The sequence below is a fragment of the Emydura macquarii genome, unplaced genomic scaffold (assembly GCF_026122565.2).
Source record: "Emydura macquarii macquarii isolate MOO-44397 ecotype Brisbane River unplaced genomic scaffold, CSIRO-AGI_Emac_v2 contig_431, whole genome shotgun sequence".
In the NCBI taxonomy this organism is placed as follows: Eukaryota; Metazoa; Chordata; order Testudines; family Chelidae; genus Emydura; species Emydura macquarii.
Window position 1 is genome coordinate 11,993,613 of NW_027130568.1, and position 26,075 is coordinate 12,019,687.

The 26,075-nt window shown below is 43.3% G+C and overlaps 1 protein-coding gene across 1 annotated transcript in view; it reads right to left on the reverse strand.

Moving 5' to 3' along the window:
* The window catches only part of SCGN (secretagogin, EF-hand calcium binding protein), a 41,209-nt gene extending 20,552 nt beyond the window's left edge, over nt 1–20,657 (reverse strand). The window contains exons 1-5 of the mRNA XM_067537445.1: nt 20,398–20,657; nt 19,473–19,543; nt 2,543–2,635; nt 2,224–2,313; nt 625–681 (exon numbers count right to left, since the gene is read on the reverse strand). Of these exons, the coding sequence (XP_067393546.1) occupies nt 625–681; nt 2,224–2,313; nt 2,543–2,635; nt 19,473–19,543; nt 20,398–20,470 (384 nt within the window). The 5' untranslated portion in view covers nt 20,471–20,657. The remainder of the gene's footprint in view (nt 1–624; nt 682–2,223; nt 2,314–2,542; nt 2,636–19,472; nt 19,544–20,397) is intronic.
* Nucleotides 20,658–26,075: the final 5,418 nt, after the last annotated feature.

Genomic DNA, 26,075 nt, shown 5'->3' on the forward strand with positions numbered 1-26,075 from the left:
GCAAGGATAGAGTTCTGAACGTGGTGAAAATGAAGCATTTGATTAAGTACTTTCCTGAATCTGACCTGGGACTGACCCTAGAAGAGGAGTTGGCCTAAAATGAAATAAATGTTGAATCAAATCCTGCCACCTTTGCAGGCATAGAAAAGCATTTATGAATAGACACAAAAGTAATTAATTAGTTAATAAAATGGAACTGCTGTGGCATGGTTCTGCTCTGCAGCGGTGGGAGAAGGGAGGCTGGGCTAGGGACTGTGCACATTTGTAAAATATGGTCCAGTGCACTGGTGGTTGTCTCCACAGCAGCCCAGAGGTGAGTTGGGGAAGGGTGGATGTAAACCAGGGGATGGGGGAAAAGAATGGGGCACAGAGGTGAGCTCAGGTGGTCCACAAATAAGGATCTACTGGCCAATTCCTCACACCCCCATGCAGGAGAGCCACAGATGCAGCAGCTACAATTACAGCCCATGTGATCTCTAGTGATATGATAGCTACAGAACAATTTTTAAATGTCATTTATGAAGCTCGTGAAAAGGCAGTGGAATTACTGAAGCTAATGGAAAGAATCCCATTGACTTCAGTGGGTTATAGATCTGGCCCAAAAAGAGGATTAAAATAACTTACTTTGAGCTCGCCTGCTGAAATAAATCCACTGCTATCAGCATCATATTTGCGCCAAATCTGGAGGGGAAAAATTGGTAAGACTACATGAATATTGCAGTTAATCATCAAATAAGTTGGCTGAGTAATTCATACAGCTCTAGATCAGATCTCGCTGAGTTCCGTAATTTGCATGTAGCTATATTACTCAGTACTTAATTCATTGTGAACAAAGTAAAATAATCCTCATACAATATTTTTTACTCTTATTTTGATGTTGACATATAGCATGCTGGGGAAAAAAGGAGTCTGCAGTCACCTATTTATTACAGACACACTCTTTCTATAAAGGAAAAATATAATCAGACTGAGGAGTGATCAAAATTGCATACCTAATTTGTATATTCAGCCACCATGGTTGCACACTCAAAGTGGTAATTTGCCTGTGTAAATGACCAATTAGAAGCATAACTGGCCATTTGTATCCATAAACACCCAACTCACATGTTAATCGGGGTTACTATATACACAGTTTGGAAATCAAGCCTTTGAAGTAGTGTAATATATTTAAAAATAAAGTTTTTTTAATCATGGCTTTTAAAAGCTCTCACTATTCTGGAGCTTTTCCTGTAGGAGTAAGTCACTCAATGTCTATGAAGCAGCCCTACAAAATTCTGTTTGTCTATTCATCAAGGTGGTGTATTTTTGTTTTTTGTGGGCAAGTAATTTTAATGATCAAGTGTCTTTTGTTATAACCATCATCATAATAAAGGGTGAGCAAGTAGATTTTGTCTGCACTGGTCAATTTTCATGAGTGTTACAAGGGTGATACGCAGTTTATGCACCAGCTAGCAATACCAAGAATATAGGACCAAATTATTCCCAGATTTGTGGAGCTGTTCAAAACCTGGTAGATCAGACCACTTGATTCCTCTAAATGTATGGGGACTCCTTGGGTGGTCTAGAGTTGCCATAGTGGCTCTCACGCCTTGTGCAGGGGTGTGGCAAGGAAAAGGGAGCATCCCCAAAGGCATCCCTATATCCCAGTGCTCCCGGACTGACAGAATTGCACTGGCTGTCTACAGCCACCAGAGCCACTTAGCAAAGCCCTCAATCCACTCTACACTGTGCTTTGGAACTAGACTGGCACCTCCAGAATCAAGGGAAGAGTGCCCAGTGCCAAGGCAGCTCAAAACCTTCTTTGCCAGCCTCCACTGATCTTTGCCCAATGCACAAATGATAAAGCCAAAGATCTGGCCCCAGCTCTCTAAAGGGTTAAACTGTTCAGTGGGTTACGACAAAAACCTTTCATTTCTGGAGAAAATGGACATATATGTTTAAGAAAGCCTGCAAAAAATAAGCATCTACTATATGCATCCCCGGTATTGTCCAGTCTATCTACAATATCTCTGTCTTTTGAGCATTTCCACCAGAATGCTCACAACTTCAACAGCTAAGAAAATGCAACCTTCAAAAATAATACTATTTTTCTTACTGAATACATACTTGTACAAAATTCCACAGATGTCTAGTATACTAATCTACTTTAAATAAGAGTCTGCTTATAGGTGCCATTCAGAATATTGATGGCAACATACAAGGGGTGAAGGCAAAGACACGTACCTGCATAAACTCCACGCTGTTGTCCAAGGGAGTTTCCCGTCGGAAAAGCAGCAGAAAGTTCTCATCCTCTGGCAAGATCATGTATGCAAGCTAAAAGAGGCAGATAAAGATTAGGACAAACTTACATGACTAATGACTCTATGAAGAAAATAAAGTCTGAACTGTGTTGTTTCCATGTAAATTACACTTGAGCAAGCAGTTTGAAATTTACACACAACCTGGATTGTCTTTGTGCCCCTCCCGCCCCCCCATCCCAATTATGCGTGATCCATTTTCTAATTTCATGGCCTATCAGAGAAGAGATATTTTGGGAGTATACCTCATGGATTTGTAAACGTCCATCTGCAGTGACATCGTAGGCAGACATGAATTGCTCTTTCACTTTCTGAAGCCTTTCCTCTGTTACGGCATCCTGCAATTTGAAAAAACACACACACAAACAAAATCGCTTAGGGCATTAGAACAGTCTCCTGGATGAACTTTACTGTCACAACTGTCCCATATGAATGTTACATCATTTAAAATTCTCAATGCAGTGCTTCTATTGGTCCATATATAGATGCCACATATGAAGAGTTTTAGAAAGGCGTCCTACACATAGTTCAGTGGTTCATAAACAGTATGATGGAGACCCATTTCAGGCATCTAGAGATGCCTAAATGTTTCGAGGTCATTCTCCTTAGCCAGCAGGTTCACATAGTGCAACTGTGATTCTCTCTTCTTCTCCTCTCCCTTCCCCCCCCCCCCCAATGGAGTATGCATTACAAGAGCTATAATGTCCATTTTACTCTTGTACTTTATGGAGTAGAGCAGTTTCCTGGGAAACACATCTTTGTACTTTTTCATTAGGTCATCTGGCTTAGCAGAGGTTGGTGACATTGTAGCTGGCTTGTTTTTTACTGTTATTAGCAATGTAACTGAAGATCTAGAACTGCTCTGAAACTAAGTGCTGAAAGTATCAGTGTTTATCGTATGGAATTTTAAATATTCTGCATTCTTTGTGCTTGCATATCCAATGACTTATTCCCTATTCAAACAATTTCTAGGTGGTGAATTCGAGGAGTTGATAGTGTAACTGTTTAGATGCTTTGGTAGATATTATGCTGACTTATGGCCAGTTTAACCTGCATTCTGGCCACTGTCAGACAGAACATTGATGGACCTCAGGTCTCATCCAGTATGGCAATTCCAAGGTTCCTATGACAGGTGGTCCTAGAAAAGTGAGCACTATTAAGGTAATTGCTATGACTGCATATCACTTGATTAAAGACAGAGAAGTATTGAAATCATAATCGACTTACGTAAAGAATGAATACCAACACTGTCTCCAGCTGCTGAGGGTGACGAGGCCAGAGATACTGAGAGCTGCAGTCCCAGCACAGGAAAGACTGAGCACAGGGGGGAAGTCAGATCATGGAACTACAACGCAGGAACTCCTGAGTTCCAGTCCAATTGCTGACACTAACTCTTTGTGTGGTTTTGGGAAAGTCACTTAACCTCTCTTCCTCAGTTACCCTATGTGTATAATGGGGATCATAACTACTTGCTTCACAGTAGTTAATGTTTATAAAGTGTTCTGAGGATGACAAATGTGGAAATTATTGTTAATTTAACTTATTACTGCAGAAGTTTTCCAGGCTTTAAAAGTGGCAACAACAGAAGGAGTTGTCGTTGGGTCCTGATTCAGCACAACACTTAAGCATGGGCTAAATTAGCATTTACATCCACTTTGCATTGTCAAAGGTACAAGACAGTAGAGAATCAGGCCCTAAATCTTTCATTCCAGAACAATGTATAAACTTCTTGCCGCTAACATAGTTGTGCTGTACGCACAATGACCATGGCTCGCACTATACTATCACTGTTAACCTACAAGTGAATATTTTGACCAGTTGCTCCCTGCTGAGATGAATTACAGTAGGGACACACATGCCTCACATCTCACAAATCTTTTTGATACCATGCGAATAATCAATAGTCACGTGTAATCCAGGAACCTTTTGGTGCCAACTGACGGAGGGCAAAGGGGATTCACAGGGCTTTAAGGGGATCCCTTGGGTCAGATATATGCATATGAAGTTCACCCCAGGGTGGCATGTGAGGTCTTTATCAAAGGCCAATAGCCCATTAGTTGCCACAATCATTTCAGAATGGATGTATGGATAATATTTAAGGAGTTAGAGATCTATACTGGAAATTATATTCTCAGAGACTTGGAGATAAGGCAGGTCAGCGAGAGGTGACATGACTTCAACAGCTTCCTTTCAAACAGGAAGTAGCAGATACTTCTCTCTGTCTCGTCCTTTGTGGATGGGTCATTGTGTGTCTCACAATGCAGGTCTATTTGCATACTGAACCCAATACCCATTGGAAGACTGCAAAATTTAGAGGAAGAAATAAAGAGCAGGAGGGGATCTTGTTTACCAGTAAAGACAATGGATTGTGGGGGTATTCTGGAAAGGCAGAGGTACACTCTACATCCTTTACATAGGAGAGAAGCTGACAGTGTGGCTTGTTTCATGAAAAAGGGATCACAGCCTGCGCGGTTGGAAAGCGATGGTGAGTAAATATGTCATTAGACATGAGTATCTTGTTAATTAAGTCTGGGTTCTAGAATGTGTGTTATGATTCTATTTTATATATAACCATTTGTTTTCAGCGCTTCTACTTGCTATCACCCAAAGCTCTTTCTCCTTTGTTAAATAAATTTACTTGTTTTCACCATAAATTTACTTAAGTGCTGTGTATTAAGGGGACCAGTGGTCTCAGGCATGACTGGTGAGCTGGGTTGCACTGTTCTTTTGGGAGCAGTGATTGCATGAATACTTTGAGTGCCCAGTGAACAGGGGCTGGATGCTCCAGGGAGACGCACAGAGGGCTCAGGGATTGGAGGGTGCCTATTGCCAACCTGTAGTGACAGAGTGGGACCTGCGTAGGCCTAGAGGGGAGGGCCTGTGTGGCCGGTGGAGCTGACCCTCAGCAAGCACAAATGAGGCTCACAGTAAGGACAGGTGGTAGCAAAGTGCCTCACAGCCCTGGGTACTCCCAGGGAAGTGTCAAAATACGATGGTACCAATTTCTAGCTGGTGCAAAAGAATACCAGTGTGTAGGATTTTTTCCCCTAAGGTGACCTTATGTCCCATTTTGGCTGGGACAGTCCATTTTTTAAGCCCTGTCCCGGCCATCCTGACTTTTTTTTTGGCAAAAGTGGCATTTCTCCCATTTGCTCTTGCCAACTGACCATGCCCAGTTTTGGCCAAAAAAGTGGGGTGTGACCCGGAGCATTGAATAATGTGCAGGGGGGCTGAGCAGTGATGACAGCCCTATGCGGGAAGGCGGGCTCGGGCAAGTTGCTCAGGCCAGCCCAGTCCAATGCAGGAGGGGAGGCGGCAGGATGAGTGTCTTGGGTCTCGCATGGGTGGGGGAAGGGCTTGTGCCAGTGCCATGCATGGAGGGAAGCATGGCTCAGGCTGGCCCCATGTGGCATTCCGTTTTCCCTTTGGGAAAATATGATCACCTTACTTAGCACCTGTGCCACAGCCAACAGTAGTTACTGTAGCAGAGTAACTTCAGGATTTCATAGATGTCAGAATGGAACCATGATTAAATTATAGGCTTGCCTACACTTGAAGTGCCACAGTGACATAACTGCACTGCTGTAGTGCTTCCGTGTAGACACTACTTATGCCGACAGGAGAGATTCTCCCATTGGTGTAGGTAACCTACCTCCCCACAGAGGCAGTAGGTAGGTTGACTGAAGAATTCTTCTGTTGATCTAGTATTGTCTACACGCAGGATAGCTGGGTCAACCTAACCTTAGGTGCAGATTAGGCCATAGACTGGAACCGAAGTATCTACTGTCTACTCATACTTTAGTCAATATATTCATGTATCTTTGTATTTGTATCTGATCACATTCTGACACTTTCCCCAAACCTGATGCTACATTTTTATCCTACACTGAAATCAAAAGAAAAAACTGTTAATCAAGTAAATGTGTTCTGTTTATAAACGTCAAGTCCAATGAACAGAGAACAGCTCTGCTTGAAAGAATGAAGTAGCTCTTCTGACCCAGATGTATACACCAATTGATTATATGTGAGTGAGTGTGGAGGATGGATGGACAGACAGAAGACAAAAAAGTAGGGCACTTTTGAACAAACACGATACTGTTTTCTTTCATCGAAACATTATAACTCTTTCTTGCAGTATTTGAATTGGCTTCAAGAGCAGAACCGTTCCCAGGCATTAGGCAAGCATATCAGTTGCTATTTTCAATAGACTGGCAAAGTACTCTGAAATTATCCTCCTCCATGCCCAGTAGGATAAGTTATTTTTGAAACTATAATCATCACTGATATTTGAAAAAAATGTGCTGTGGAATTCAAACTAATCTTTTGGTATAAAAGCTTATTGTTCAACCGTGTGTCAGCTTTCAACAACTTCATTGAATTTTAGGTGGGTAAGAGCATTGACAATGAGAATAAAAATAGGATATTTTACAATTAGCTATCTTATTGAATAAGTTGCTTAGAGATGCAACATTTGGAATGTATGCAAATATAGCACCATTAGGTTTCAGTCCAGATGTTCTTCAGCATGACAGGTGTTTCAAATCTAACGCCCTCTCTAAGCAGCATCATTCTCTTTCTTGTAATGTAAAAGGTAACAGGAGTATATTACTATCACTGAGCAGATCATTTTACTTCCAGAGAGCAAAGGCAGAGTCAAAAATGCACAATCTGGATTTTCTGAGAGGTACACTAGAAGTAGAGTATTTATATATCAAATTATGTACACCTATGAGACCAACGCCTTCTATTTTTCTGATTGAGCATTACATTTCAAAGGTGACCTCTATTATTAGTTAAAACAAACACACAAAACTGTGCAAGTTTGCAGGGCAAAACTTTTTTCTGATCACTTTTCTCTTCTGAAAACATTATTTGAGTTGAAAATCACATTCTGAGCTGGTCATCTATAATATTTCCACTTGTCTGGGTGATAACATCAACTTCAATCTCCAGCTTTGTCCTTTAGCTCTGTAACCTAACTTTGGAAGGGGATGATCTATTCTGCTGTTGATACAGGGCAGTCAAGAGCTGCCTTTCACTCTCACATAGGGGAGAAAAAAAGCATCTTACGGGGCTGCCATGGGGCTGCTACTCCTTCCACTGTGCAGGTGGATGGGGAATAGGGGCAGCCATAGCTCTGCACCTCAACATGCCAGCTATTGCAGCTGACCTGCTGCAGAGGCCAATTAAGCTGCTCCATGAAAAGGCCTGAAGCAGCTTACTTCCCACGTGGAAGAAAGGGGAAGCAGTAGTCAAATTTTGTCTCTAGAAAGCCTGAACAAGTCAGAATCCTCTCAGGGTGCGGGGTTTTGTTTTCACATCACTGCTGTAATATTGCTACAGTGAGGTAGTGAATCTGGAAATATGACAGCGTTAACATCATAGTAACAAATATTGCTGACAGTTAAAACTTCTGAAGTCTTCTGCATTTGGGAGGGGCTCACCCCAGAAAAAGCAGGGGGAAAAATTATTATCCATCAACCTTGAAAGCAGAATGTAAAATACTAGAGGTCTGGGTGTTGAGACAGCCCTGAGTTTTACAGTGGAAAATGTTTAACCAAGTAAGATTGTTACTATTAGTAAAAGTGCTGAACATACGTATAGCTCTTTATCTCTTCAAAACACAGTACAAACATCAATTACTATCACTTATTGTATTAATTTAATTGGTTTTCAATAATTGCCCTGGTTTCCACATACAAGATTCAAATATCCCTAAAAAAAGTTGTCTTGCCAGTGCATGGTTAATTTACACTGTGCAGATGTGACCTGAGGATGCATTTTCTACAGTTAGAAGGTACTACCATAGTTTGAAAGGTAACTGCTAGCACTGTTTTAGTGCTCTCCTCCTGCCTACCCCCAAATCTTGTGTAACTGGAGATTGTTCATATTATAAGGAGAGGAAGTGAGAGAGAGAGTTTCAGACTGACAAATATCAGCTACATAGAAACAGAGCTACCACACTGATCAGAGCTAGGCATGACAATAACAGAAAATGTGGAAATAGCAGAAGTGCTAAATTACTTTTATATTTCAGTTTTCACCAAAAAGTTTAGTAGTAATTGGACATCTAACTTAATGAATGTCAGGGAAAATAAGGTAGGATCAGAGGCTAAAATAGGGAAAGAACAAGTTAAAAATTACTTAGACAAGTTGGATATCTTCAAGTCACATGATGAAATACATCCTAGAATACTCATGGAGCTGACAGAGGAGATGTCTGAGCTATAAGTGATTATCTTCTAAAAGTCATGGAAGATGGGAGAGTTTCCAGAGGGCAAATATAGTGTTATTTTCCAGTCCATCTACAAAAAGGTGAATAAGGACAACCTGAGGAATTACAGACCACTCAGCTTAACTTCAGTATTCAGAAAGATAATGAACCAAATAATTAAGTGATCAATTTGCAGACATCTAGAAGATATTAAGGTGATAAGTAAGAGTCAGCATGGATTTGTCAAGAACAAATAGCATCAAACCAACCTAAAAGCTTTCTTTAACAAGGTAATAAGCCTTGTTGATGGGGGGAAGTGGTAGATGTGGTATAACTTGTCTTTAATAAGGTTTTTGATACTGTCTCACATGACCTTCTCATAAACAAACTAGGGAAATACCACCTAGATGGAGCTACTATAAAGTGGGTGCATAACTGGTTGGAAAACCATTCCAAAAGAGTAGTTATCAATGATTCACAGTCAAACTGGAAGGGCACATCAAGTAGGGTCCCAGAAGGGATCGGTTCTGGGGCCAGTTCTGTTCAATATCTTCATCAATTATTTAGATAATGGCATAGAGAGTAAACTTATAAAGTTTGTGGATAATATCAAGCTGCGAGGGGTTGCAAGAAGTTTGGAGGATACAATTAAAATTCAAAATGATCTAGACAAACAGAGAAATGGTCTGAAGGAAATAGGATAAAATTCAATAAGGACAAATGCAAAGTACTCCACTTAGGAAGGAACAATCAATTGCACACATACAAAATGGGAAATGACTGCCTAGGAAGGAGTATTGCGGAAAGGGATATTGGGGTCATAGTGGATTACAAACTAAATATGAGTCAACAGTGTTATAGTGTTGCAGAAAAAGCAAACATTGTTCTGGGATGCATTAGCAGGAGTGTTGTAAGCAAGACACAAGAAGCAATTCTTACGGTCTACTCCATGCTGATTAGGCCTCAATTGGAGTATTGTGTTGAGTTCTGGGCGCCACATTTCAAGAAGGATGTGAACAAATTAGATCAAGTTCTGAGCAAGAGCAACAAAAATGATTAAAAGTCTAGAAATGTGACCTATGGAGGAAGATTGAAAAAAATTGGGTTTGTTTAGTCTGGAGACGAGAAGACTGAGGGAGGCTATGATAACAGTTTTCAAGTACATAAAAGGTTACAAAGAGGAGGGAGAAAAATTGTTCCCCTTAACCTCTGAGGATAGGATAAGAAGCAATGGGCCTAAATTGCAACAAGGGCTGTTTAGGCTGGACATTGGGAAAAACTTCCTAACTGTTAGGGCAGTTAAACTCTGGAATAAATTACCTAGGGAGATTGTGAAATCTCCGTCACTGGAGATTTTTAAGAGCAGGTAAGACAAAGACCTGTCAGGGATGGTCTAGATAATGCTTAGTTCTGCCTTGAATGCAGGGGACTGGACTAGATGACCTTTTGAGGTCCCTTTCAGTCCTATGATTATATGGTTCTATGTAAAGTTGGGTTGTTAAAGCACCCCTTCCCTGCTGGAATGTGGGTTATTTTTAACTATTATTAACTAGTTATTCAACAAAGTTGGTGCAAACAGAAAAGGCAAAGCCTAGCAAGTTCTGGTTTCATATGTCTCAAGATTACATTAAATTTGTTTCAGTGCTGTCAACTGCAGTGGGTAGCCAATGCTATAGTGACAGTCCAGTTCTGATCTGGAAAGTGACTCTTGAAACAGCTTGATGAGATTCTCTGCCTATTGTCTTTATAAACTACTAGGATAATTTGGTAGAAAATAAAGAGCTGCAGTCAAGCATGCTCTTTTTCAAAGGTTAGTGGTGCCATTTTTGTATAGTCACCTTCCAGAGCAGAATGGAACTTCAGGGGTGCAGAAGCACATCCTTTCTAACCACCTTCCCCCCACAACAACTGCTAATAACCTTCCAAAATGTTCTTCCTTTGGGCTGAAATTTTCCAGGCTTGTTCTGTCTGATGATAACTTTCTTTTTGGGAAGCTTTGAGCAAAAATGGTTCAGTGCTTTCCCTAGGTGGTTTCTGCTGGCTCCCCCCGTAATTCCAAAAGCAAGCTCAAGCTGCCCTCCTGTGGGGGTGGTCTTCTGTGCTAACACTGCCTGCCTTCCCCAGTGGGTTATGTGTGAGAAGAATCCTGGGGTGCAGTAACCTTCACTGGCATGGGCGGTTGTGTGTGCAATTTGCCCATTTACTGCTGCCTATAGAACGCAAGAACATTTTTAGAGATGCATATTTTTAGCATCAAAACAGAGTGTGAGTGTAATTAAGGGCATTTTGATTCCATAGAGAGGGACAAAAAGGATCAGATAAAATAAGAACTGCCCCAAACTTTGCTCAAAGTTAAGCTTATGGGGAGTGTGACTAGGTGGGGAGGAGTCAAAGATGACATCAAGTTTGCAGGCTTAGGAGCCAAGGATAGTCCAATAGTTATCAGTGACAGAGAAAGGAGGAGAGGCAGATCACTACTGTCAACTGACAGAAATGACGGGACTAAAAAGCAGTGCCTGTCTCCAGTTTTCATTTTGGAGAAAGAAAGGTAACCTTACTCTTAAAGAATCAAGATATTTATTAAAGTACAATGGTGACTGAACCAAGTCTGGAAGAGGGATTTTTACCCCTTAGCTCTCATCACGTGAGCAATAAAACTTCAAAGGCACTGTCTTAGGTCCCAATCCAGCAGGGTGCTGAGTATCTCTTGAGAGCTGCTGAGCATCCTCCATGGCCAACAAAGCCTACGGTAATTGAAGGCACACCACTTTTCAGGATCAAGTCTATAACACGTGTGTTACTAGAAAACAGCAGATTACATAATTTTGCCATGAAAACATACAGCTGTAAAAAATATGGCACATGGCACTTCTCACAAATCACTTGATTTAAGGGGAAAAAATGTACACTCCACAAAGCTTTCCATGGAAAACTACTGTAATTCAACCCGACGTAGTAAGTACAATGTTCCCTCTTTATATCTGATCCTGTCCTTCAATTTTGTGAAAATCCTTTTAAAATATTTCACATCACAAATGTAATCTACATATTAATACTTCACATTACGATGGAAAGGTCAGGTTCACCTTTTTTATCCCCACGGTGTTTAATTTCTTAAGCATGGTTGTCCATAATCCTCTGGAAACTTAATAGTAATATCTCTCCTATCCATCATATTCTTTTTTCCTTTGAGCGCCCTTGCCCCAGGCATTCTCATATTTTTTGCTTGTTAAGAGAGCTGTGCTGCTGGTAGTTATTTATTTGAATGAAACCACAGCAATGAATCATTTGTTTTGGAAAAAATAAAATGTGCAGAGAATCACAGGCACTTCACAACTTGATGTAAGGGTAGGTCTAATTTAGGGCATGCCAACCTTGAGTGTATCACTTTAATCAAGAACAGATCATGTCATTTACAATTACCATTCTTCTCTACATGGAAGATAGGCAAATAGGATTTTTTCCTACAGTTAAGTACGTACATCACATGTAGAAAAAAAAAAGGCTAAAGTACTAAAAGATGTTTGTTTGCAAGTGATTTTTTTGTTTTTAAATTTCCAATGTCCCTTGTTCATTGATTGCTCCATTAAATTCTGTTTTTAGCTAGCTGTAAGTGTCTGCTAAACTGGAACAACAAATCCTTGGACTAATTCAGACGTAATTTAGGATCTGACTCTTTAACAGGCTTCATGCAGGCAAAACCCTGTGTCCACAGGGAGCCAGATGCAAGATTGGGCTCTTAGTTAAATGCAACTCCCACAGAAGCCAGTGAGAACTGAACTTACGTGAGCATCTGAATCTGCAATATGCCTCCGATGCAGAGTAACTACAGTAGTCTATTTCTTTAAAAGCTAGCCTCCTACTTGCACTCTGACCAACTGTATCTTCAATTGATTGTAGGTGGAAAATGAACCGGTAGATATTTCCACTCAAAACAAAAAATGTGGGTGCAAAAATGGAGGCCTGGTTAAAGTCAGGCTGGAAATCAGGACCACTATATATCTATATATATCTATGTCAGAAATAGCAACTTCCAGCAGTACCCTGGACAATCCCTACTGAATTAAATTTAAATATTTTAGGAGTTTACTGTACTAAAATGCAAATGTCCATGTATTATTGTGGGTGTACTAGTGTGTGTGTTGAGATGACGCAAGTAATCCCTTCCGCCCTTTCTCCAGTGCACCCCCTTACTGGATGGGGCAGCAGTGTCATGCCTAAGCTCCAGCAGGATCCTCAAACTGAGTGTTCCCTCACTTGTGTCGCACATAGGCCCTCTCTAGTAGACATTCTCAGGGTACACCCAAACTCACACAATGCATGGGGGAGGCTCCCTTCTAACCTCTAGTGCAGTGATAGATCACTCACTCAGGATACGGGAGACCCACGTTCAGTTCTCCCCTCTCCTTGATGGGGCACAGAGATTTGAATGTAAATTTCCCACCCCTCAGGTGAGTGCCCTAACCACTGCACTTTGGTCCCTTTCACTTCTCGCTCTGACTGAGTGCATTTTTAATTATTTGTCCACAGTGAACCGGCTTCAACAGGAGAGAGCTCCACATCAGAATATCCCGTCACTCAGTGGTTAGATCACTCACCTGAGAAGTGGGAAAACCCACATTCAGATCCCTCCTCCACATCAGGCAGAGGGGGAATGGAACCCAGGTCTCCCACATCCAGGTAGTACCCTAGTCACTGGGCTAAAGGTTACAAGGGAAGTTGCTCCCACCTCCTATTCCCACCCCACAGTGTGTTTTTCTTGCCCCCCCCCCCCCCCCCCCCAAAAAAAAAAAATTCTTAGAGGCCTAGCTCCAGGAGAGGGTCATAGTTGTGAAGTCCAAGCGGAGACAGCTACCTCCATCCAGCACCAAACTTCCGGAGAAGGACAGGATTCAGGCCACACCCCTCTCCTTGACATTTCCTACTAGCTAGCTTAGGCAGCACCCCACTCAGGCCAGGCCTACACTACAAAATGGTATCAACCTAACTTACATCAGCATACAGCCACTGCAGTTATTAAAGGTGTGCACACTTGGCTCATTGTGTCGATGGTCCACATCCTCACCAGAAGCGCTTGTATCGATGGTCTTGTTACTGTGGGATGGATCCTGAAAGCCAGGAACAGTTGATGTAAGCAATGCAGTGTCTACAACACTGACACTGTGTCGACCTAATTACATGGACTGTGACTCTGCTCTGCTCGGGGAAGTTGTGTTACTGAATTGGCGTAAAGAAGCACTGATGTCGGCGGGAACCAAATGTAAGTGAAGACACTTCCACAGCCAGGTCAACGGAAGGCCTACATCGACCTCACCCTGTAGTGTAGACCAGGCCACAGAATGATGGTCTTTTGTGGATCCCATTCTTTGACAGCTAACTTGCCTTCCCATGCATTGTACAGGGAGTCTACCGCCTAGACTTGAGGGCTGTGGATTCCACTGGGTGGCATGGTGCCTAAAAGTTAGGCACTGCAACACTGAGTTTTGCAATGCCTAAGTCCTTTTGGATCTAATCCTTCGTTCGTCAATATAATTAGACAACCAAATCCTACCATAACGCCCTCAATTTACTAAAACCTTTTGCACAGGTATTACACAGAGAGACAAAGGCAGCTTACGTTGACCTCACTGTGGAAATGTACACACACCTATGCTCTTCCCACTGCTTTAACTCGCCTGCTACACCCACATAAAACCACCTCGACGAGAGGTGTAGAGCTTAGGGCGACATAGCTAGAGCGATGCAGCATCACTGTAAACATTGTGCTGCTTACGTCGCCCGATATGGCCTCCTGGAGGTATCCCACAATGCCCACCATGACCACTCTGGTTACTGTTTTAAACTACACTGCCCTGCAGCCAGGTACACAGGTGAATGCCCCTCCCCTGTTGAAGTCGCGGGAAGTTTTGAACTAGCGCTTCCTGTTTGCTCGGTGTGGAGAGCTCATATAGCAAATGCACCCCTGCCTGGAGTACACGGGAGGTGGTGGATCTCCTGGGTCTGTAGGAGAGGAGACTGTTCAGGCATGCTCTGCTTCAGCCACAGGAACTTGCTTGAGGCATGGAGGGGAAGGGCTGTGATAGGGACACGCTGCAGTGCCGTATAAAACTCAAAGAGCTGCGGCAGGCATAGCAGAAGACAAGAGAGGCAAATAGTTGCCTGTGGTGTGGAGCCGCAGACATGCCGCTTCTACAAGGAGGGGGCTAGGGTCAGGGTGGTGGTGAATAGCCCTCTCTGTTGAGCTCCTCTTATAGCCTTGTGTTCATAACGCACAGCACAATAGTGAAGAGCAATGCGGGACCCATGCTTTCTGACACAGGTGGCTTGCTCGCAGGTTACCAGGGCAGTTGAAAAGCAGCTGGAAACCTAGTAGGATGCCCATGAAAATGGTGGGATTGTGAAACCTGCATCATGTGAAGCTGAACCTGCCCCCCATGAGGCATTGCAAACCCATCCCAAACAAGCGGTCAGTTGCACAGTGGGATAGCTACCCATGGTGCACTGCTCTCTGTGTTGATTCAAGAACTGCTACTGTGCATGCGCTCTGCCGACACAAGGAGAATAGTGTGGATGTGCAACAGTGGTTTAATTACAGCGGTGGCTGTAATTAAGTAACTTAAGTCGACTTAACTTTGTAGTGTAGACATAACCTAACTCAATGTGTCATTGCTAAATACAAGGTTTGAACAGATTGTTTAGCATAAATAGTTAACACATATTTCAAGGGTCCATTCAAGGTGATGTGGCCCGTTAACCTACATCTACTTGCAAATCAAAGGAGTTATGGTAGGACTGTGTGACCTGATAGCTTTTCATAGTCAAATAAAGAAAGGGGGGATTGGACCTGGGATTTGGTTTGGCCCATTGTAAAGTTAGGGGCCCTTTGCAAAATTCAGATCTTCCTTTGTTTCAAAACACCTCCAAAAGTTCAAAGACATTTAGATTCAAGACTTTGGTTTGGATCCAGCTCCACTAGTGACACATTCTGAATCCTCTTTCTTGCCCCATGCTTGTAATCCACAAATCTAATTCTCAAGTGGCTCATAGACTCTGTCTTTGATTGTTTCCCCAGCTGCTCTGATGCTCGTGCATTTAATGTCAGATTTAGATGTAGCAGAGTAGCTGGAAAAAATAACAGGGCTGCAGACTACAGTGGTCATTAGGGGAAAATAATAGCTTAGAGAGCGGAGGTTGAAAAAATATAATTATGAAACTGTTCACTATTCAAGCAGAGACAACTTCCAGAGCTGATGTTATTTATCACTTGTATACACTTTAGAAATAGTAACTAATTAATCCTTGTAATGCGTCTGCAAGGTATGTCATTAAGTGTTATTGTCTCTCTTAACAGAGGGTAGAAGAGTCATAGAGGTTAAGTGCCCATAAAAGGAATCAGTGTCAAAACTGGGATTAAAATGCAGAGATCCTAGCTCCCAGCCCTGTGCTGGTATCACTAGGCCATGTGTTTCTTTAGGGTAATGAAAAATAGTTCAAGAGGGGCCCTTGACTTTTTCCACTGTGGGAAGGGGTTCTTAGAAAGCATGTACAAGATAAGTGATGTGTACAGAAATAAAAATGCTGGGTAAACATAGTAATGTTATATCATAGTAATACAAAAATAAGTAATTTATATATAGTGCTACTGATGCTCATGATGCTTAAGAGACAAATAAGAAAAAGAAGTCCTTACCCTGAGGAGCTTCCAATCAAAGCACAAAATTCTACTCTCAGGCTTAAAGAGCAGTATTCAGCCTTAATGGGAGATTCACCCATGCAGGGAAAGCAGAATACTGATGTTGAGTACTGTCCTATGGATTTGAAATAATTTTGCCCTCAGTTAAACAATGAGAATTGAAAATAGACCATAGATTGCATAGCAAGAAGGGATCACTGTGATCATACACAGGAGGTCAGACTATAACAGAGGCCATAGACCTTCCCCAAAATGATTCCTAGAAAGATCTTTTAATGAACATAAAGCTGTTCTATGGTTACGTTTCAGTCTTAAAACATGTAGAACAGGGGTTGACAACCTGTGACATGCATGCCAAACGTGGCATGCGAGTTGATTTTGAGCAGCACTCACACTCACGCTGGGCCCATGTCACATGGGAGAGGGGCAGGAGGAAGGGGCAGGGCTGGGAGGGGGGAAGCAGCCGCTGTGCGGCACTGCTTGGGGCTGGGAACGACTCCTGGCCAGGGCGCTGGGCCCACGTCATGTGGGAGAGGGGTGGGGATTTATTTTTGTGGGGCCCCACTTAGCCCAAGGCCCTGGGGTGCAGCCCCTAAAGCCCGTGAGCTAATCTGGCCCTGCATGTAGGTACTTATAGATTGTAATCAAGTCACCGCTTAAACTTCTTTTTGTTACACTAAATAGATTGAGCTCCTTGAGTCTATCAGTGTAAAGCTGAGCTCCTGAAACAGTGGGGCACACCCCCTAGGGGGCTGTAGAGGAACATTTAGGGGCATGGCCAGGCCAGGCTACCCTCATGGGGGGCAGGGAGGGAATATCACCCAGCCCCGCTCTACCCCAAGCTCTGCTCCAGGCCTGGCCGTAGCCTCGGCACCTGGCCCCTGGTCATGGCGCCCAGCCCCCGGTCGCGGTTCCTGGCTACAGCCCCTGGGGCCCCTGGCTGCTGCAGTCCCGCTTCCAGCCTCGGCCCACAGCCCTGACTGCAGCTCCCACCCATGGCCCTGCTCCCAGCTCCAGATGGGGAAAGAGTAGGGGGGAGCACAGACAGGGCTAAGGGGGGACATGGGGTAAAAAGTATGGGGGCCACTGAGGTAAGACATGTTTTCTAATCCTTTAGTCATTCTTGTGGCTCTTCTCTGAATCTTCCCCAATTTATCAATATCCTTCTTAAATTGTGGATACCAGGGGAAGGGATGCAAGGCAACACATGATCATATTGTCTAAGGACAATATACTGGCACCCTTACTGTTAAGTAGCACTTTACTCCATGCATGGTCCCATTGATTTCACTGAGACGCCTTTGCAAAGCAAGATACTAATCCATATGAGTAAATATGGCATCATTTGTTCCTTAAATTTAATTCAGAGGGCTTTTATTTAAATGTGAAACTTTTTCTTATAATAGCAACAGTAGATATAGAAAACGAGAGATGCAGAAAAGAAAAGCATGCTGGTTTAAATCAAATCATTTGAACATATAACTTTTGGCAGTAATGTGAGTTGTCATTATATACCCTCTTTAACAAAGGGAAAAATATGTTCTATTATGAACCCAGTACGTACTATTGTCTTGGTATGTAATGTCCTATTTCAAGTCATGAACAGGCTTCACATAAACCTCTGTGTGTGATACATAATCACGGGAATATAGGACTTGCTGGACTGCAGCAGTCTCATGGTCCATCTGGTCCAGTAGCCTGCCTCCTACAGTGGCCAGCACCAGACACTACAGATGAAGGTGCAAGAAACCCCACAGCAGGCAAATATGGGATAATCTGCACCATGAAAGTCTCCTCCTAACACTTCATAATTAAAGGTTGCCTTAAACCCTGAAGCTTGAAATCTCGTATTCCTCCAATACTTTCTTTAATGTTGTTACAAATCTAGATATTTTTATCTATATAAATATTGATCCCTCTTTGAATATTGCTAGGTTCTTGGTCTTGAGAACATCCCATGACAATGAATTCCAGTTTAAATCTGCATTGTGTGAAATAACACTTCCTTTTATCAGTTTTGAATATTCAGTTTCATTGAATGCCCTTTGTTCTTGTGTTACGGAACAGGCAGAATGGAAGCTTCCAATTTCATCTTCTTTTTAAAGTAAATAATCACAGCCTTTTCAACCTCTCTTTATAGGATTTTTCGATATACATAATCTTTCTCATTCCTCATCTCTGAATTCTCTCTGTCTTTATACAATTTCTATCTAGGTTCTAAGTAGACTTTTCATGCCATCAATATTTCACAATAAAATTATTCTTTTTACAAGTGAAACTAAAGTTTCTTTTTGTTTAGAATAATTACAAATTGGAGTATATAGAAAACCCTATTCTTAATTTTGTACTTTGTAGTCAGAAATCTGTTCAGATTTAACTAGCCTGTTTTTCCTGTCTTCTTATCTGTTTTTATTTAATGGAGTTGCTTCTAATTTATTTGCTTTGTATCCACTTCTTCTATTTTAAGAGATGCTGACTTTTTTTCTTGTATGTGACCATGTAATGAAAAGATAATTTTTTAATGCAGTCTTTGTGCAAATTCTAGGAAAGACTGATTCAGTGGCTGTAGTTCTCTCTAGCTTGTAATGACATTCAAAGGCAAAATATGAATTGAAGATACTTGAAATGGAGATTTTAGTATAATTTTCGGTACATTTTGATTTGTGGACAGCGTAAGATGAGAAGCACTGATAAATAGTATTAAACAGAGCAACAAAACACACAAACAAACAAATTAAAGATACAAAAGTCTTGATCTTATGAGCAATATGTTTGACTCATGTTTATCTGTTAGCCACTTCTAAGAATGAAGGTATAACTCTTCAGAAGCACTGGTTAAAATTAATGCTGGAAGAATTCTGTGGTAGCATTATTTCCAAAGTCAATGATCATATTAACAAATCAACACTGTTTTGAATAAAGCATAAATGCTTGCTACATTTCCCTCCAAGACTAAATTCTGTACCAAAGCATTTTAATTCCATTTTTATTTGTCTAAATGGATTTTCCTCCAAGCTTTCAAAGAGGATAGTTGGTTTGTGCCACAATTATAACCTTGGAGTGAGTAACAGATGTTGGACTGCAAATAAACAACTCTAATACTAATAGTTATTGCACCTGTTTAAACCCTACCTTGTTGCTAAGAGAAAATAAAATCCTTTATCTTTGGTCTCGCTAGGGAAACTAGTGAAACAGAGTGAAAAGTATAAAACCTCTTTAAACACAATTGTGCTTAAGTTCACATGCATGCAATTTGGTAAGTACTTACATCTGTGCCCAGTTTCTTCAGCAGATGATGAAAAAAATTATCAAGCTCCTTCCCCTCTATGTAGCCATTGTCTAAACACAATTAAAACATACATTATTGATCAGCCATAATTAGTGCTCTAACTCTGAGCACAACTTACTTGTTATAGAACCATTTTAATGTTTATAGGATCGGTGCCAAGTGGGGCAATGTTCTCTTTATTCCTAAAGAAGTCAATAGAAACCCTTCCTATCTTAGCGCACATAGCCCAAAGTCGGAAGTTGTTACATTTAATTACCCATCCTTGCATTTTAATATTTTTCATTTTTTTCTTTATCATATTTTTAAGATTTGGCGCAAAAGGAAAAAGCAGCAGCAGTAGTAACATAGTAGATACATATTTGGTTCTCTGAGTGCATACTCAGCGAGGTAAGTTTTTGTGGGGGTATTTTAAGTCTTTTTCCTGGCGTAAATAAGATCAGCCCAGTGAAATTCAGGCTTTCCTGGGCAGGTCTGATTCAGCAGCTCAGTGCTGCTGGATGCTCAACAAGTACTCGATTGACAAAACCAACAACAAAACTTTGGTGTGCAAAGAGCACGTTTGTCCTGATTCTTGCTGCCCGGTGGTGATGCTGTCAACCCGCCTAGGCGGTTAGCGGGGGCAACCTCTGCCAAACACACACGTCCCCGAGAAATCACAGCCACGTACACCAAGCTCCCCGCTAAACGTTACACAGCAAACCGGCGTGCAGCACCCGGGCACGGAGCATGCACGGCACAGCGCCGGCCACCCCAGCTCCAGGCACACACAGCCCGAAGACACCACCCGCCCGGCCCCAGCCCCGAGCGGAGAAAGCCTCAGCCGGTCCTCCCGGGACTTCCCCCCCCAACGCACGCCTCGCCCCCCTCTGCGCGCCAACTTTCCCCGGCCAGCAAACTCGCGCACCGTCTGCGTCGAAGCGCTGCCAGATGTGCAGGAAGCCGGCGGCGTCCAGCTGCTCCAGGGGGCTGCTGTCCATGGTGCTGCGCAGGGGCGGCGGCGCGAGCTGGGGGGGTGTGTGTGTGGGGGGATGGGAGGGAAGGGGGGGGCAGGGGAGAGAAGTTTCGCCCGACTCCCCGGAGCGCTTTGCCCGCCTGAGCCACCGGCCGCTCGCGCTCCCCGGGGCGGCTGCAGCGCGCGGCTGCTCTGCGGCGACTGCTGCTGCTGCTGCCGCCGCCCTCCCGCCCCCCGCCTGACTAGGGGCTGCTCGCGGAGGCTTTCCCAAGAGGGAGACACGCCCTGCGCTCGGTGCGCATGGGCCCCACAGCCTCCCCCGCCCGGCGCAGGTGATCAGGGCAGGGGCGAGCCACCACCGCGTCCGCCCCTTCTTCTTCTTCTTCTATTGCAGGGCTGATCTGACGCCTGGCTGCTGTGGTCCCTGGGAGCAGCAGGCAGCCCCGCTGTGGCAGACTGGGGAGGGGGGAGAACTCCGCTGCAAAACAGCCAGCCTCAGCTGAAACCTTTCCCCCCCCCCCTCCAAGTTATAAATCAGCCCCACTCGCTGCTGTCTGAGAGCTGCAAGGATGCAAAAAGAGGACACAGATAACTACAGCAGGGGCTCTTAAAAACGGCTGCCCTATTGAACCTTGCTCTGCTTGATATAGGGTCTGAGGGTAACTTAGAGAGTGCTGGGAATTTTCTTTTTAGCATCTCTTACAGTGACTCTTCTTTAAGGGCCTGAGTCAAAACCCACCAAAGTCTCTGGAAAGATCCCCATTGAGTTCACGGGGCTTTGGATCAGGCCCTGGACTATTCACCTATTCTAAGGCCAGAAGGAACAAGTGTAATCATCTAGTCTGAGCTGCTGTCTAACACAGTTCACAGAACTTCTCCCAAATAATTTGTAGAGCAGAGTTTTTAAATAAACATCCAATAGTGATTTAAAAATTGTCTGTGATAAGAACCCCCTCCCCAGTGAACCTTGGAAAAAAATCTCTCTCTCTCTTTCACACAAACACATGCATGCATGCTTCAGTCAACATGGTTTACTGGTTCACAGGTTGAGGCACGATTGGTACTGAACTCCATGTCTGCTAAATAGCTGGGACCCATACAGTTATCATAGCACACCCAACTCAGAATCCTCGGACAGCAATCAAATTCTAGATAAAGAGATTGCTGCCTTCACAGCTTGGTTGTAAGTGGCTTGAGTCTAAGTTATTTAAGGGGAGGGATGTACCACCTGGCCTCTTCCAACTTTGAAAATGACTCTAGGTAAGAGAAAATAGGAATCTGAGGTCTTAGAAAAGAAGTGGTCTTTGAGAAAAGTGATCTTCATCACCACTCCATCACCTGCTAGAACCAAAGAGGACTAGGAAGTAGGCCCAGAGAGTCATCATCTTCCCTTTTCCCTGTGGTGTTCAATCCCTCCCTTCCCTTCTAAACTGAGGAGATGAAGACAGCTGGTAATCTTAACCCTTTTTGTTCACTGATACCAATAAAGGAGACCCTGTGGTGATGGAAGTCTCAGGCTTGTTGCAGGAAGATGATATTTATAGTCATAGGACAGTCCTGTTTAGGGGAATATGGGTGGTCTGAATGCCATCTACATATCAGCCTGCAGTAATTACACATACCTAGCTCTTGGAGTTGTCTGTACAATATTGCTGAAGTCTATGTATTTTTTTGCAGTGTTAATACTTGTTTTCTCAGTCCTGTTACATGTATTTTTGCGAGATTGATTTTGGTTTGCACATTTTGTACAGTATTTTATTCAAACACTGGTAGATCTAGAAATTCAAGTACACCTAGAAGCAGGGAGGGAATTGATTTTTTAAAAAGAAACCTTAATGTTTGCATTGCATGGGCATCCATTTAGTCTGAAAAAACATGTGCATGGGTTTTTCTCTCATTGAGTTATATTTCCCATGAAAAATGTGAGTTTAACTTAAAATAAAAATGTCCCATACGCCTCCAAAAAGTTCCCTAGAAACCAAAACTATAAAAAGAAGTTCCAAAGTATGTACTAGGATTCTCCCACCCTTCATTGAAATTAAAGTCACATCTATGCTGGAATCAGAGGGAGAACTGCACTGCCAAGATTATCAAAAAAGGGTGCCCAAAGTTCAGCTCTTAGGGCCATTGACTTCAGTAGGCTTTGGACCAGGCCTGTAAAGAATTCATTTGTAAATGGCAGGATTTTCAGAAGTTCTGATACCCAACAACTCCCATTGGCTTAATTGATAAATATATTTGATTTCATTGGGAGCACTGCTGGAAATCCTGCAAGTTATTTAGTTAGATGCCTGTTTAGGCAGATCAAGGAGGCTAACTTTAGGCTATCCATTTTTGAAAATCTTTGCACACATTTGTTCAGTAAAAGTTGCTTTTCACTCAGAGAACACTCGACCTGCAAATTACTTGCTTTTAGAGCTATCACACCTATGAATTACAACTTTTAATCTATGGCCAATCTGCTAGATAAATATAACATACAGATCCATAATGGACCTATTCTAAGCCATCAGAGCCCACTAACCTTTTAGGTGATTGACTAAAACCACTTGGCTGGTTTAAGTAGAGGAAGGAAAAAAATAGCTACCATAGATTTGAGGCATTTAATTAACAGCATGGGAGCTGTTTATTACTGCTATATTCTAGACAGCTGACTGTTGTCTCCACTGTACTCTAGACAAAAGGCCCCCACAGTGGATTGGGAGCACCTGCAATAGGAGCATTAGATAAAGAGAGAGAAATCAGGAACTCAAAACTTTTAAAGGGGATATCCACACAGGTTCTCTCATCAGGACCCGACACTCCATCATTCTCTATCTGATCTCTCCTTTGGGAAAGACTGCCTCTGCTTCTCCCTTAGACATCATGGAAGTTGGATGGGGTTCAGCCATCTGAGCCCCCCAGTTTTCAAGCCATCTGTGCAGAGGTCCCTTGCCTCTGCACTGCCTTAGGAGCCCCCGATTCTTTCCTGCCTCTGATGGACCCACCATTCCACCAGTCATTGCTCCTGCTGGAGTCATTGAATTCCCTCAGGTTGCTGCAGCAGACTGGCAGTTCCCCGGGCATGCTCTAACACTCTACAGGGCTCAAACTCTGTCAGACATCTTATGAGGGGCTTCTGCAGGGAAAGGCATTCCTCCTGTCTGTGCACACCCAACCAGGATCCCTGTTCTGTCTACTCATAGAGGAGGAGGAAATGGGCCTTAAACACATATCAGTAAAAGTTATTGGCTAGTTATTTATTAACTGGCTTTTAAAAGCATGGCTCTTCTATAAACGTTTATTCAGAGACCATTATTGGTGGCATAGGATATTAAACTTGGTCTTTATAAACCCATTGTTAGTTAATGTCAGGAAAATACAATCATATTTTGTAATCCTGATGGAAAGTATCAATAGAATTTAATAGGGACAAATCCAGTAAGGTTTTATAGAATATTAGTAATGTTTCAAATGATTCTAAAACCAATATAATTTAATACAGAAAAGAGACCCTTTTATAGGGTTTCTTAACCATCCTGTAGAATTCTATAGCACATTTATAATTCTCTAGTACATTTTACAGGACAGTGCAAAAAATGTACAGAAACTTAACAGTTATGTATAGGATTTCTCCATAAGAGTATTTCCTAACTTCCTTTTCCGGTCCTGTAAGCAGCAGCTCAGCTCCCTAGCTGTGACATTACAGGAGCAAGAGTAGACAGGGAATGGTAAAATCTGGTTCCTGGTACTGCTGGTCCTTTCAGAACCTCCCACAGGGCCAAAAAATCAGGTCCCAGCTTGGGAGGGGAGGGAAGCGGGCAAGAGGGACCCACTTGACTCCCTAACCACATGGTCAACTGTGCTTTCTAACTCCATGGTCATTTGAACCTTGGCACAGTCTGTACAGTATGAGGATGGATGGCACTGACTCTTCAGCATCATCGATCTACCCACCCCAGAGTATTATCATCAGTGATCTGCCTGTGGAGTAGAAAGAACATGGATTCCCCACCCCTTCCCGCATAGGGACAGACAATACTTGACAAAACAAAGTCATGGGGGGTATGCTCCGCTTCCTGCTCCTCAGGGCTTAGCTTGGCTCAGAGGTTCAGGACTGCAATTAACCCCTCCAGCTCTTTGAAGTCTCTTCTTTGTTAACAGTATGATACGTTAAATGTAGGCATAGGACTCAATTAAAAGAACTACTTTCTAGTCTTAAATTAATCTTCTCTTGTTGTTTTCAATATTATCCAATAGCTTTATCAGTTTCCCCACCCCAGTTATCTGATCATAACATCACATTTTTTCATTGTCCCTTTCCTGTAACTTCTGAAAAATTACCTTTCTTTAGCTGTGCTCAAGGGACCCATCCAGGATGCCTGCTACCTGGAGACCACAAGAATGATGAGTTGGAATAAATCACCTGCTGAGGGTAAGAAATGAGAGGGAGGCATCTGACTTATCTCCAGATTTCATAGCCCTCCTAAGACCTAGTTCTGGAGCTGCATGATCAGTCCTACTTGTGAACTTTGCCTTCCCATCTTGCTTGACCATCTATTCTGCCTTCCACTCCCACAAAGTCTAATCCCTCCGCCTATGGGCTGGTCTCTTCCCACCACTTCAGAGCCATGCTTCCCTTAGCTCCTGTTGGCTGGTCCAGCCCACTGCCTGCAGAGTCTGCCTGCCCCCTATTCCTATGGTCAAAGTTTCATTCCACACATCTGTCCATTGGTCTCACGTCTTTTCTGAGATTTCAGCCTCTCTCCTCATTCTTGCCAGGCATACTTGCAGCCCTCTTGCACTTGCAGCTATTGGGGAAGGATGCGTGGTGGGAGGGCAGCCATGGAGAAAGAAGGAAGTGGGTCAGACTTGCCAGCTTCATTGTACTTCAAAGGAAAGAATGGACACATGCCACCACACAGCAGTGGAGAGAGATGCCATTATTCCATCCAGCCCCCTCCCCCCCCAGACGGAGAAGGAACTGCAGTGGGTGCAGCTTCTAGCAGGTATGATGATTTGCTGTTTCAGACCCCTGTTTTTCCTCCCCACTCCAGAGGTTGTTTGATCTTTAACAAAGAGGGGGTGGGTGGTAGTTTGACATATGCCAAGGGTGGCCAAATGTACTGATCCTCTGAGCCGCATACAACAATCTTCAGAAGTTCGAGATCTGGGGCACGTCTACAGGACCCTGGGGCTTCAGCCCTGTGGTGGGGTTCGGGGCTTCTGCCCCATGGGGCATGCCTGCCAAAGCCCTGAGCCCCAGCAGGCGCCTCCCACCAGGGGAGAAGCCCCAAGACCCCCCTCCCTGCAGGACTGAAGCCCCAGCATGTGCCTCCCTGCTGGGCAGAAGCCTCTAGCCCTTCCACCCCATTGCAGGGCAGAAGCCCTGAACTCCCCACCCCTGTCTGGTAGGCAGAGTATGGGGCGGGGGCATAGGGGGCTCCGCAAGCCGCACTTTAACAGTAAAAGAGCCAAATGCGGCTCCCAAGCCACAGTTTGGCCACCCCTAACATATGCACACACACCATCCACCGAGCCAGTGCTGGCTCTGTGTACATGTCACTGATGTGGTGTGCCCTTTCTTTTCTGTCTCTCGCTGAACAAGCACTTCCTGATCTCAGATTGGCTCTCAGCCCTGGCTGTATGTA